Raw genomic sequence first — 14,239 nt, forward strand, 5'->3', positions numbered from 1 at the left:
TTGTCTCGCGTCTTGGCTGTTTACAGGGCTCCTCGCACAGGCACAAGAAAACAGCAGATGGAGCACCCACCGGCGGGCATCCACGGTCCGGTCCAACCGCCGAGAGGGGGGCCCACCATGGCGCAGCTCACTCCCAGAAGCCCCCCCCCCCGTGGCCCGACACGACCGCCGAACCCCCAGCCGGTACTGGCCCCAGCAAGGAGGGGAGGAGAGAGGACAGTGGTCAGACACCCCCACCTGCGTGACGGCACACACTGGCCCCCAGTCAGCTCTCAGGTCCAGCAGAGCACCTGGCGCCACAGAGAGCCCCACTCACTTCAAGATCCAGCTGGTTCACCTCCAACGATATAGCAGTGTTACAAAATGGCAGTCAGCACCCCCAGCAATACCCCACTTCCAGTACCTACTGCCCCTCACAGACCGGGGCTGCGCAAAGGGGAAGACGCAGGAAACGACACCAGTGCCACTGCAGATCCGGAGCGCAGTGGCGTCCCCGCCAACCAGCTCCAAATATCTCGTCCCTTTTAATGCGGGCTCCCCCGGCGCAGCCGCTCCGGGTCCCCTTCCCCCCCCCTCCCGTGGCCCGACACGACCGCCGAAATCCCCGCGTGCACACACTTGCACTGAGAGGAGGAAGGGGGGAATGACAGCGACAGTGAAGCACACTACGGCAATGTACTGGGCCCCAGGGAAGTCCCGGTGTCACAGCGGAATCCCCTCGCCCCTGAGATCCAGCGCGGCTGCCTCCAGGCAAAGCAAAACAGAGTTATAAAATGGCTGCCAACCTGCCGCACCGCTCACTCCAGCAGCCTCTTACCTCCATGGCCCGAGCTGGCCACCCAATCGCACCTTGACACTGCCGATTTTCGTCCCGTCAAGGGACTCAAGGCATCCAGATGCGGGATCCACTCCACTGGATATCAACCAGATTCGCAGGGGGACCAATGACCAGCCCGCTATCTGCATTGCTGCTAAGTCGACACCACAGCCCGGCCAGAGCAGGCAACTCCCTGGCTTCTCACAGGGCACTCCCTCCACAGGCCACAGCTCCTCTCGGCAGCTGCAGCACCGCTGATAGCCTACCACAGCATAAAGACTGCCCCGGGTGTATGCCGCCGTGCTCGAACTGAGGTAGAACTGCTCAGAGACCGACACCAAGTCGGACAGACAGGATAATTGTGCAGGATATTTCGGGGCTGGACGGAGCGTGCTCAGATCACGACCACCATCATGGCTTCCCAAGCCACGCCCCCTCTTATGGACATTTTTAAAGACTTTTTAAAGTGCTTTATAGTATGTTTTAATATAAATAATTGTTATGCCTTTTTTTAGCATTGATTGTCATTACCTAACTAACCTTTTGATGAGGAGTGGGTGTCATGTCCTTTAGGATAGTCCCATCATGTGCATACCGATTACATACATTTTGCTCCATCCACACGACAATAACGTTTTAGACAGGTGACCTTTTACCTAGTTGCTTGCTCCAGTCTCTTCGACACCAGGCTCTTGGTACCCTATCCTAATCTCTGTACCTAACATACATAAACATGTCCCAAGGCATGGCAGTTTTATTCTGTATACGGGTCACCACTTATTTTCATCCATGCCCAACAGCCAGCTGTGCATGATCATTTTTGTTTAGAAAAGGATTAGCGAAGGATTCTAGAAGAAACCCTGGAGAGACCACTTTAGTATAAAAGACCCTCACTCCCCTTTACAATTCAGAGGAGAATTCCTTCCAGGCTGGACTGAGGTTCTGCAGGTTGATCCTTCAACAGGCAGCGACCTGACATCCCTTGCGGGGTATCATTCTTGAGGCAGAGATGGGGTCCTTCATTCTAAATAATCAGGTGAGGGGGTCAGTACTTCCCCCGGGGATTCTTGGCTACACTATAGCATTCACATACACAAGTACCCATGCTTCACCTACATATCTAGGCTAGCTACATTTAGGTAGGCTACCCATTGTATCAATCAATCAAAATAGTTTATTTCGATAAAACATATCTTAAAATCTGTACAATCCAGAATTAAAAGCTATACAGATGAGACAAAATATATTTTCAGAAATAGACAATGTACCAAAATTATTAAGCTAGCAAAATTCATTAAAATGAGAATAATAAATAGATGAAAGTAGCTTATTCAGTATAGAAAAAAGTACAAAATATAAAAATCGGGAAACACATGACCACAGGAATATTTAGGGATTAGCATTCAAGTTTCTCGATCTAATACTCCATGCCCCTCTTAAAAATGTAGCCAGTCCACAAGCATAGAGATCCCGTGCATCAGATCTTAAAATACGCAGCGCTGCATAATGGCTACGAGTGCCCAGCTCTTTGCAGACTGGTCTGAGCCAACGCTCCCTTGGCACTTTGTAGGCTGAGCAAGAAAACATAATCTGTGTATCTGACTTAAGAGTAGCCTCAAAACTTGGGCAGGAAGCTGGTGTTTAATAAGGAGGCTTCCACTGCGCAGTTAGCTCTTGTGTGAGGAGTGTGCCTAACCTAAACTCGAAATACAGAGCCCTATCATAGGGTTTTTGTATGATGTCTAGGTAGGGTTCAAGGCGAGTGGAGTGCTTGTGCTGCATGAACTCCTCTGACAGCCTGCCTGTTTTGGGGTTGAGGAGGCCATTGTTACTGACCCACAGCCAATACGCCTTCCTGATTTATGCCTTGGGTGGAGAGATTCTGTTTATCCATGCCTCTTTAAAATCAAGATCATACAAACGTTTTTGTACATCTTTTAACCAATTGATCTTGTGCCACTCATCCTTATCCATTACTTCACTAAACCCTGCTGCGTATTTTGACAGTTCTGGTGTCCGCCACAGGCTGACCCACAACAGGAGGGGGCAAAGTCTTGCAATATCTCTGAGTGAGTGGCAACCTAAGTCATACAATAGAGGCTTAGTGGGGGTCCACTGGAGGAGCATCATTAGCTCTTTTAAGAATTTATTTTCTGATCCAGTGATATGGTCTATATTGGTAAAACCCCACAGTTCGGCACTGTAAAGGGCCAAGCTCACTGCTCTGGCCTTGTAAATCGCAAGGGCAGGGGCGATTGGTCTGCTCAGTGAGGAGCGATGTTCTTTTAGTATTGCCCCCACTACCCTTTTATGGTTCAGGAGCATTTTTTGCATTTGGGATCTCCAGAGCATAGAATCAGCAATACGAACGCCTAAGTAGTCAAATGTCGTGACCCTCTCTAGTGGGACGCAATTTAGTGAGGGTGGGTTCCTAAGTGGCCTTGATGGATTTAATATTAGGAACTTTGTTTTTGAGGTGTTAATGATCAGCCCTCTAGTAGTGCAAAATGATTAAAAACTATCCAGAAGGCTCTGCAGGCCCTTCGGGGTCTTCGCGATGAAGAGGGTGTCGTCAGTGAACAGGAGGGTGGGAATTTTTTCATCCGCCAGGGCTGGAGCATCAGATGGTATTCGTTGTAGATGTTCAACCACCCCATTCACATACAAAGAGAAAAGGGTGGGAGCTAATACACAGCCCTGGCGGATGCCCCTGTTCACTGGTATTCGAGCGTTTTTTTGCCCTTGAGAACCCATCTCACTTGGGCATAATTACCATCATGGAGGCGAATTAGCATATTCAAGATATTCCTACGGACCCCCTGCTCAGCCAGGACCTGCTACAGGCGCTCACGGGGAACCAGGTCAAAGGCAGTCTTTGGATCGATAATTGCAAGATAAAGACTGCCTTTGCCTATTTGGACCACCTTACAGTATAGAAGGTGTAGCCTGAACGCCTGTTCAATTGTCCCAGTACCTGCCCTAAAACCAGCTTGGTAATCGGAGAGGACCCTGTTTTCATCTGCCCATGTCAAGATCCTCTCCAGCACCACCCGGCCGACAACCTTTTGGAGTGAGTCGATCAAGCTTATTGGACGGTAATTGGCAGGGCCATCCCTGGCCCCCTTTTTGAAAATGGGTACAACCTCGGCTCCCTTCCAGGAATCTGGAATAGGGCAGCCGTTATCAATGGCATTAATTAAGGATGTAATAAATGTTGTCAATTTTACAGGATCTGCTCGAAGGAGTTCCCCAGGGAGACCCGCTGCCTTTGCTGGAACTATTCGCCGAATGGCGGTTTCCACCTCCAATTCAGAGAAAGGGTATCTATTAGGTTCCCCAGAGCCTATTTTAGGATCAATGGTTGGGCCTTCGCAGGAAACTTCCTCTGTATCAGAATAGAGTTTCAGGAAGTCATCATATTAGGATTTACTTGAGATGTTATTAGTGATTGACTCAGAATAAGGCCGCGTCTTACTCCTAAGCAGGTTCCAAAAATTGTTAGCGTTCTTCTCCATACTGGCTGCTTTTAGGGCTTGCCAGTGATGCTCCTCCTACTCTTTCTTAGCTTTGGACACTACCACCTTGTACTCCCTTCTTGCTGTCTGAATCCTAAAGGGAGACTTACTTTTGACAGCCATAATCAGGGCAGATTTTTTGCGTTCAAAAGTATTCGTGTACCACGTATCATTAGGCTTCCTACGCAAGGTATGAGGCCCGATGCCAGAGGTTGTATAAAAAAAGGTTCCCAACGTGCTAATGGTTTTCTCGTAAATTAGAGATATCTTCAGGGTACCATCTGAATCAGTGAGAGCCTCTTGCATCTCGCTTAAGACCTCTGCCAAAGTCTCTTTGATGCCATGTAATTTTGTTTTATCTAGGGCAACTCTATGCCTTTTAAGGTATCTTCCGCAGTTCGAGGGGGTTACTTCCCTTGAGCACATAGGATCGCCTCTGTCTATTTTTCCAGACTTGGGCGGCCATGGATATTTTAAAGTTAGACATAGTGGATTATGATCCCTATCAACAGTGGGTGGTATCACCATGTCTATTAAATGTCTCCATAGTTTGCAATCTAGCAAGATGTAATCAATTCGCGAAGAACAACCCACGCTACCTACCCATTGTAGGTGTGCGCCAATGCTACTGTTTTCTGTAATCAGCTTATATTTATCTTTTCAGCACTATGGTAGAAATGTATCTACTGTTACGATATTGGTGCTTGTGATTACTTTTGTCTACTCCTGTCTTCTGATTGTCGCACTAAATATTTTTTACACCAGACTGACGCTTGACCAATAAATAATTATTGAAACTGTTCCAATCGTCGTCCTGTGTGTACTCTGAGAAAACGTAAGCATGAGTGACTTAGCGAAAGATATTGTATTGTTTTCCACGATACCTGAGGAATCAGTGTTGTCATGTTAAATGTAAGTATGAGTGACTGAGCGAAAGATACCGTATTGTTTTCCACGATACCTGAGGAATCAGTGTTGTCATGTTCAGTGGTTGCCAGAAACAACATACCTCACTGTAGAGCACCAGGGGGGTGTTGTGGTACTGTAGAGCTAGCTGCTCTAACAGCTGACACATCCTGTGGGGGTCTCCAGAGTTTGTCTGCACACCAAGCCCTCAGTGTACGTCATCCAAAACACACAGGTCCTGGGATGGTCCTAGGAACTCCACGACAAACCCAGATGAACGGAAATCATAGAGGTTACTATTAATGAGGTGAGTGCACACCTAAATCTTTATTAAATGTGGTGACTGTGCTAGTAAAGTGAAGCCTGCCTTTCCCTTATTAAATCGAGTTGTTTCCTGAACACTGTTTTAAACCTTTACTGTGGGGCCTTCCAGCCTGAATACGGAAAATAATACAAACATGTGAATCTATGAAAAATCCAATACTGGAGAAAAATAAACTGGCACTGATTATTGATGTGACTGCTCGATAAACAATCATAGTTAATAGAGAGTTAGGTCTCCCAATGGAAATACTGTCAAACATTGTTCTGAAAATATGCCAAATGAAAAAAAATCCAATGTACAGGAAATTGATACTTTTGAAGAAATAAAAAAAAATATTGATAACTTGGAATAAATAACTTCGAAAAACGAACCAACCATAAGGCAAATTCACTAATAGAGAAGAGGGATGTGAAATACTCAGTATAACAAAGCACTCACATGATTTCCTTTGGATACATTGGAAACATATACATACTCAGCAGAACCACTGATAATCAAATTTGTATGAAAGGGTGCAGGGGAAGAGTTTCACATAATAATCAAACCTATTTAAAAATGCAAAGGATTAAGGGGAAACCTCAACAAACAAGTTACACCTTTTCCCAGACCCCCTTATCTCAGAATGGGTCAGCTGAAGAGCCCTGCTTCAGATGTGACACAGGATTAAGGGCCATATGTATAAACACATTTTCCATAGACACAGAATGGGTAAAACCCTGTGATACATCTGGCCCCAAGTGAGTTTATATTTGTTCGCTATCTGTGTAAGCTTAAAGGACAGATAAGTTGCAGTTTAAAATTAGTTAGCTTTAACGTTAATATTTACCTAAAACAGCATTTCAAGTAAGCTATTAGAGACCTATATAATGTAATTTATAAGAAAAATAATAAAAAATTCTTTTAGGGGCGATTGTGATCTTCTAAAATCTAAATATCTTTAAAAACATGGTAGAATATTAAAAACATAATTAATATTGCGATCCGAATCATACGATTATTACTAACCTTCCTCAATGATTCTGACATGTCCTGGAGGATTTCTTCTTCGTCAAACCACTTTCCTTGAAATCTTATGTAAAGATGACCTAGAATTCGGGACTGCAAATCTTTTGGTACGCGTCGATTAGCCAAATATAGTTCACATTGTTCATACTGAAAAATAATGGATACGCCAGTATTAATCACTAATGCATATTGAAAATCAAAAAGTATGAATAATATACAGTGCTGGCATCTTTAGTATGTTTAGTTGATTTTTTAATATGGGGTCAGAAGAGTGAATTCAGGGAACTTCATTTATCAGGATCTTTACTTTGTGATGCTTTGTTCCTGCAGTATCCCCGAGGACCCACTCTTATCCATGCACTGCCAAAAGAGAACAAGCATTGGCATAGCTAATAGGTCTTGCCTTTGGGACCTTATAAGTGTTTAGCCAGAGTTATTGGCTTTGCCAATGTGTAGTGTTCTTATCAAAAGCTGAGCCAGCCTTTCTGGTGATGTTCTATGGCTCATGCCCTCTTGTTATGTTCTAGTGTGGAATGTAATTATGACAGAATGTTTAGCCTCAAATACAGAGTCAGTTGTTTGCTGGACTTTGAAGGATGGGGTCTCTTACTTTGAGGATACAATAAAGACCTCTACAAATTATATTTCTGCTGGCCTGCTGTTCATTTCATCGATACCTCTTCACAATGTCTTTAAGCTATGTTGCAGAGCAGCATGGCTGCTATGCAGCATGGTGAAATGTTCTAATAAAAAAAGTGTTCAAGCATTTGTGTTACCTTATATATAACCAAAAAGATTATGTACAACTGACCCTATTAAAAATAAAATTATCATAAAAAATGTCTCCTCGTTTTTTGCTCCTCGCAATGCTAGCAAATTCTTCCTGACTTATCTAATGCTTGTTTGTTAAAGGTTGTCTTTTTTATAGGGGGGACATAAACAGTGCTGGTAGTGGGGTAGTGCTGCACTGTTGCAGAGCTAATGCAAAGGTGGTGCTTTGCTGGTGCTCAGATGGTGCTGCGCTTGGGCTGAGTGATGCTGAGGTGGTGCTGTGCTGATGCTGAGGTGTTTTGGTGGTGCTTAGGTGCTGCTGAGTGATGCTTAGATTGTGCTGCAGTGGTGATGCTGAATGATGCAGAAGTGGTGCTGAGTGGTGCTGAAGTGGCTTTACGCTAATACTGAGGTAGTGCTGAATATTTGCTGAGGTGGTGTTGCACTGATGCACTGGACCTATAAGCTTTGAAATAATGTTACCACCGCCTATGTTTGCCATTATTTGGCTCTATTATCCTAACCAAGCAGTATATTGCGAAAAGTTGAGATCTGCGAATGAGGGCCACTTTTTCTTTGGCTGCCCGGGCTGAATTGTGTCACTCCTCGGCATCTCGGTAATCTGCCACCGTGACAAAGGGTAACTAAATGGGCATTCAATTTCAGAATCATTGGCAGGATTTGCCTTCCGATTTGTTACACTGAACCAACATTGACAACCCTGTCCCCTAGAGCATTATGCCAGAAACGACAGATTTGTAAACATTTGCAGTTTAAGATTTTGCAGCTGTCGGAATTCCTTGTGTACCGTTTTAAGCAGGCAGGAGATGGCAGAGCGAAGCCTGTAGTAAGTGGACAGGAGAAAGCGGAGCGAAGCACCGGGACAACCAGATGAGCAGGCCATATTCCGAGATGACATGAGATTCCTACACAGTAGAGCAGATTCAAATGTCACCTAGAAGGCTAAACAATGGGAAGAGGGGCATATTAACAAATAAAATTAACACTTAATTCGAATTTAACAGGTATTAGGGTGTTTTAATGAAAAAAGAAGTTCCCAGGCACTGGTGTGCATGGTGTCCCAGCCCTGGTGCCGTGCATAGGACCTCAAGATAATAATCCAAGACAGCATACTCCAGTGGCAACAGTTCAAATCCCAGGTCTCCAGATCTCCTGTTGGTCTGGAAACATGCCAGGCTGGTCCGAGGCAGTGACTGCAGGGGTCCGTGGCTACTTCACTTTGGCGCAAGACTTTCTGCTGGCCAGACAGATGTGTAAGGACCAGAATATTTGTATTTTAAGACAGGACTACCAGAAGCCAAGCCTTTGTTTGCACAAAGTCTGTAACAAGAGACGGAGCCGAAAAGCTAAAATTCCTGTTACTCTTAACATGGTTTAAAAAGGGCGAAAGTGCAACGTAGACCTCTAAAGGTGATGTGGGAAGTTTGTCCTCTGAAAATGTGCGTTTCTGCTCGAGGAATCCGGGCTCTTTTAGGCGGAGAGAGAGTAGAGTTTAGAAACCATCCGAGCACCGCACAGGAGCAAAACATGTATTTATTGAATCTATACAGAGCTTTTTTAATTAATGCACAACCAGATTATAAAACAACGGACGGACTTGAGATGGGTACGAGGTGGCAGGTCCAAGGGGAGTCCTGATATTGGTACACTTCACCCCCGCAGGGGTTCCTGGTCTGACCCACTACGGTACCGGGCGGAAAGCTGGCACATTAAGGGTCGCTTCTGATCTTCTAGTTAGTTAGTTAAAAAACTCTGCCCTTTCCACCTCAGAAGAATTTCCTCCACCTATTTATTAACGATATGCTATTAAAACTGAGAGGTTAACAAAATACTATTATGTGCCGTACAAAAGCTTCTCCGGGGAAGTTTGAAGGCCCTTTCACCTGCCTTGACTGCAAATGGCGTTGTCTAGACACTTTAACCCCCACATGCATCAAGCATTTTTGTAGTCGCAAACGGTGCGATTCCTTAAAATCGGCCGTTTGCGAATGCAAAAGTGCTTTTTGGGATGCATGAAGCAATTTTAGAATTCGTAACATTTTTGCGAGTTCTAAAATTGCGGGTGCTTTTAAGAAGTCGCAGATGTGCGATTTCTTAAAAGCAATCAGCCTGATTCATGTACAGGCCGTTTTGCGTGGCCCTAATAGCGAATCATAGCGACTCGCTATTGAGGACACGCAAAACGGCATTCATGTAGGAATTGCTAATTAAATAGCGATTCCTACATGTTCTTTATTTGCGAGTAGCAATTTGCTACTCGCAAAAACTCCCTATTCATTCCTATGGGCCAAGGGGCCCATAGGAATGAATGGGGAGTATCCCTTAATTGCGAGTAGCAATTTGCTACTCGCAAATAAGATAGCGATTTTAAGGGTGCCAGGGGTGTCCAAAGGACACCCTGTAGCACCCCTAAAAAGCACATTTGAACAGGTGTTGCGCACACACATGTCCAAAGGACATGTGTGTGTGCAACATGCAACTTAGGAAAATGCTTTTAAAAGCATTTCTCTGAGTATTTGCTATTTACCGAGAGGTCTGACCTCTCGGTAAATAGCGGCCCCAAAAGTGCAAAATCGCAATTTTTTTTGTGTCATGAATAGCATTTGAGGAATCTCTATTAGAGATTCCTTAAATGCCATTCCTCGCAAATATGCGAATTCTTACATAGCGATTTTTGCATTTGGGATTGTGAATACCAAATGCAAAAATCGCACTCGCAAAGGGCCAGATTCTCAGAATCTGGCCCTTTTGCGAGCGCTATTGGCTACATGAATCAGGCTGAATGCATCATTACTTTTCAAAGTGTAAATTCGCAATTAGGGGGCCAAATTTACCGAGTGGTTGAACCACTCGGTAAATTTGGAAAAAGTGTTTCAAATGCTGAAAATGTTTTTTTTTCAACATTCATGTTTCACACACACATGTCCTTAGGACATGTGTGTGTGAAACATGATGCGAAAAATACATTTCAGGGGTGCATGGGGGGTCCTTTGGACCCCCCCTGCACCCATGAAATTTTCAAAGTGCCACTCGCAATTTGCTAATGCCTTCCCATTGACTCCTATGGGCCTTTTGGCCCATAGGAATCAATGGGAATTGCGAAAATTAACTTAAGAATTCGGTATTTATTTGGGATTCGGTAAAAATTGCGATTTTTACCGAATCACAAATTAATACCGAAAATAATGATGCATACCATTTTGCACTTCTTAATTTGCGATTCCTTATTTTTCGCAAATTAAGAAGTGCAAAATGTCTCAATGATGCATGTGGGGGTATGGCCCACATGCATCAATATCGGCTTTTGCGAGTTCTAAATTGCGAAAAATAACGATTCGCAATTTAACAATCGCAAAAGCCTATGCATGAATATTTTTGCTTTTTTTTTGCAATTCGGTAAAAATCGCTATTTTTACCGAATTGCATAAAAAATGCAAATTTTCAATTGCGAATTCACAATTCCCATTCATTCCTATGGGCCAAAATGCCCATAGGAATGAATGGGAATTGCGAATTCGCAATTTGAAATCGAAATTCATCAATGCATTTCAAGGGTGGAGAGGGGGTGCAAATGACCCCCCCCTGCACCCATGAAATGTACTTTTCAGTATAAGTTACATACACACATGTCCTAAGGACATGTGTGTCTGTAACTTAACAGTTTAAAAAATGCATTTTTGTGCATATTTGAACAATTTCGCAAATTACCACGAGGTTGAACTTCGTGGTAATTTGCACTTCCAATTTGTAAAATCGCACATTTTTAAGAAATGATGCATAGCATTTTAGAAATTGCACAATTGCGATTTCTTATGTGCTATCGTAATTTTAGAATTTGCAAAAAAATTGCAATTTCGAAAATAGCATGATGCATCCCAAACAGCACTTTTGCATTCGCAAACGGCCGATTTTAAGGAATCGCACCGTTTGCGACTCCAAAAATGCTTGATGCATGTGGGCCCAAGCCGAAATCGGCTCGCAAAGGGCCAGATTCTGAGAATCTGGCCCTTTGCGAGCGCTATTTTTGCATTTGGGATTCATCATCCCAAATGCAAAAATAGGTAATAGCGATTTCGCTATTTAGCGAGGAATACATTTAAGGAATCTCTATTTGAGATTCCTTAAATGCAATTCATCATCCATTTAAAAATTGCGAATTCGCAATTTCGGCCCGCTATTTACCGCGAGGTCAAACCTCGTGGTAAATAGCGAAAACTTAGAAAAATGCTTTTAAAAGCATTTTTCTAAGTTGCATGTTGCACACACACATGTCCTTTGGACATGTGTGTGCGCAACACCTGCTTTAATTTGCATTTAAGGGGTGCTACAGGGTGTCCTTTGAACACCCCTGGCACCCTTTAAATCGCTATCTTATTTGCGATTAGCTAATTGCTAATCGCAAATTAGGAATGAATGGGAGTTATTCCTTATTTGCGATTAGCAATTTGCTAATCGCAAATAAGGAATGTGTAGGAATCGCAATTCTTTTTCCGATTCCTACATGAATCCCGTGTTGCGAGTCTGTAATAGCGATTCCTTATGAATCGCTATTATAGACTCGCAAAACGGGTCTTTGATGAATCAGGCTGTTAGACCACATGGATAGTTACAAACAATCAGCATTGCACCTCCAACCCTAAATTGTATCTATCTTAATGCTAGATCCCTTCCTAAACATAGCACTGAGATTTGGTACACACTAGATGACCTAAACCCAGACCTTGCTTTTGTCATCGAAACTTGGCTCGATGACAATAATACCCCATACATTGTTTCTGCCCTACCACCCGGTTATAAAATACTAAAACAGAATAGAAAGGGTAAGAGAGGCAGTGGTATAGCCATTCTCTTTAAAGAGCATCTCTCCCGCATTCCTTCCACAATTATCCAAGTGGGGACCCATGAGATCCTAGCTTTCTCAATTTCAAAGGGTAATTACATACTATTGGGCTGGACTGTCATTTACAATCCTACTGGCCACCATCCCCGACTAAGCACTGACTTGCTTACACAACGTTTTCCTCTCTGTCTGAAACAGAGCCAGTTTTTAGTCATAGGCGATTTTAATCTTCATTATGAAAAAGCAGCCACTCCGTGAGTTAAACACCTGGAAAATGACATAGCCATAATGCAATTAACACAGAGGATCCTGGAACCAACCCATGAGGCTGGGCACACCCTGGACCTAGTGTTCTCCAATATAATGAACATTAACCTTCAAAAGAGCAAACCACTTCATTGGACAGATCATTTCCTAATCCCTGTCTCCTTAGTCCTACCAAATAAATCACCCAAGATTGAAAAAGCATATCAAATAGGGAAAAGAGCATGGAACCTAATTACCCAGGAAACCTTTGCTACTCACTTCACTTACCATGACTCTGCTGTCCCCCTCTCTAGTTCTGCCTCCACATCAGCTGCCCAACTACAAAAAAAGGTCGAGAAGTCGCTAGAAAAATACGCTCCCAAACTTAATAGCAAACCATTTTCTAACTCCCGATCAGAAAGATGGTACACACCTGAATTAAAAATAAATAAACGAAAATGCCAAACTTTGGAGCACAAATAGAGACATTCAAAAGATAGCATTGATAGACTAAATTATTTAGTTGAATTGAAAAACTATCACCGCACAATAAAACAAGCCAAAGCAATTTACTATACAAAAAGGGTTGAAGACAATGACAGCTCCTCCAAGTAACTATATAAAGTTATTCGCAATCTTTGTAAACCTTCTAGTCTATCACAAACCATGGCTCCCACGACAGAGAACTGTGAGTTAATCAACAATTTTTTCACTGATAAAGTGAAAAAAATGTATGCATCATTTGATAATGCGCATGAAGAGGCCAATACTGATTGGGAAAATCTGGCCCCTCACCCCGCAGCAAAAATCCACCTTGATACTCTGACTCGTTTTTCAGAGGAACAAGTGGCCAAAGCCATTGCTGACGTTAAGGCAGGATCTCCACTTGATCCTTGTCCACATTTTATTTTTTCCAAACTAGCGCCCGTCCTATGCCCCCTCATTACCAAAATCTTTAATCAATCTTTGGAGCAAGCCTGCTTTTCAGACATATGGAGGAAAACAGTGGTTTTCCCCTCTTAAAGAAAGCAGGACTTGGAATTTATGACCCAGCCAACTACCGCCCAATTTCCCAGCTACCATATCTCTCTAAATTTTTGGAGCGGCTAGTCAAACAATTTACTGCTTTCTTTGAGACCAACAACTTATTTGATCGCTCACAGACAGGTTTTAGGGCAAATAACAGTACCGAGGCTACCCTACTAGCGGTATCTGACAGTATTAGGTCGCAGGCTGATCAAAGGGATCACTGACATAATATAGAATACCAAAATATAGACTTACCAAAATATCAATGAAAAAATATAGAATGCAAAAATATCGAATTCCTATCTACAAACAGGTAAGTACAATAATATCGAATCAAAAATATTGTTGTAAAAAATATAGTTAGTCAAAATATCGATTTTTTTAATGTCTTAAAATGAATTGAAAATAATGAAATAACAAATACAATTAACTTAAACATACTTAAAATACCTAAATAACCTTAAAATTAATAATTAATTAATGTAAGTGGAAAAAAACATAAAATTTTATTTTTTAATACATATATATATATATATATATATATATATATATATTTATATATATATATATATATATATTAACGTAATATTAATAAAAAATATACAATATTTTTACCGTAGGATAGCAGGAGGGTAACATTTACTATTACGACTCTAGTGAGTGCAACAGTAGGGAAAGCGTTGGATAGCGTAAGGGTAAAAATGACTATTCCCACTGCAGTGAGTGCAACAGTAGGGAAAGCGTTGGATAGCGGGAGGATAAAA

At 42.7% G+C, this 14,239-nt stretch overlaps 1 protein-coding gene across 5 annotated transcripts in view; it reads right to left on the reverse strand.

The window, feature by feature from the left end:
• LOC144763221 (potassium/sodium hyperpolarization-activated cyclic nucleotide-gated channel 4-like) overlaps window positions 1–14,239 on the reverse strand; it is a 1,875,862-nt gene that overhangs the window by 372,490 nt on the left and 1,489,133 nt on the right. For all 5 annotated transcript variants that reach the window (XM_078648610.1, XM_078648611.1, XM_078648612.1 and 2 more), the window contains exon 8: window positions 6,569–6,715. In XM_078648610.1, coding sequence (XP_078504736.1) covers window positions 6,569–6,715 — 147 coding nt within the window. The remainder of the gene's footprint in view (window positions 1–6,568; window positions 6,716–14,239) is intronic.

This window comes from Lissotriton helveticus, chromosome 6 (genome assembly GCF_964261635.1).
Source record: "Lissotriton helveticus chromosome 6, aLisHel1.1, whole genome shotgun sequence".
Taxonomy (NCBI): domain Eukaryota; kingdom Metazoa; phylum Chordata; class Amphibia; order Caudata; family Salamandridae; genus Lissotriton; species Lissotriton helveticus.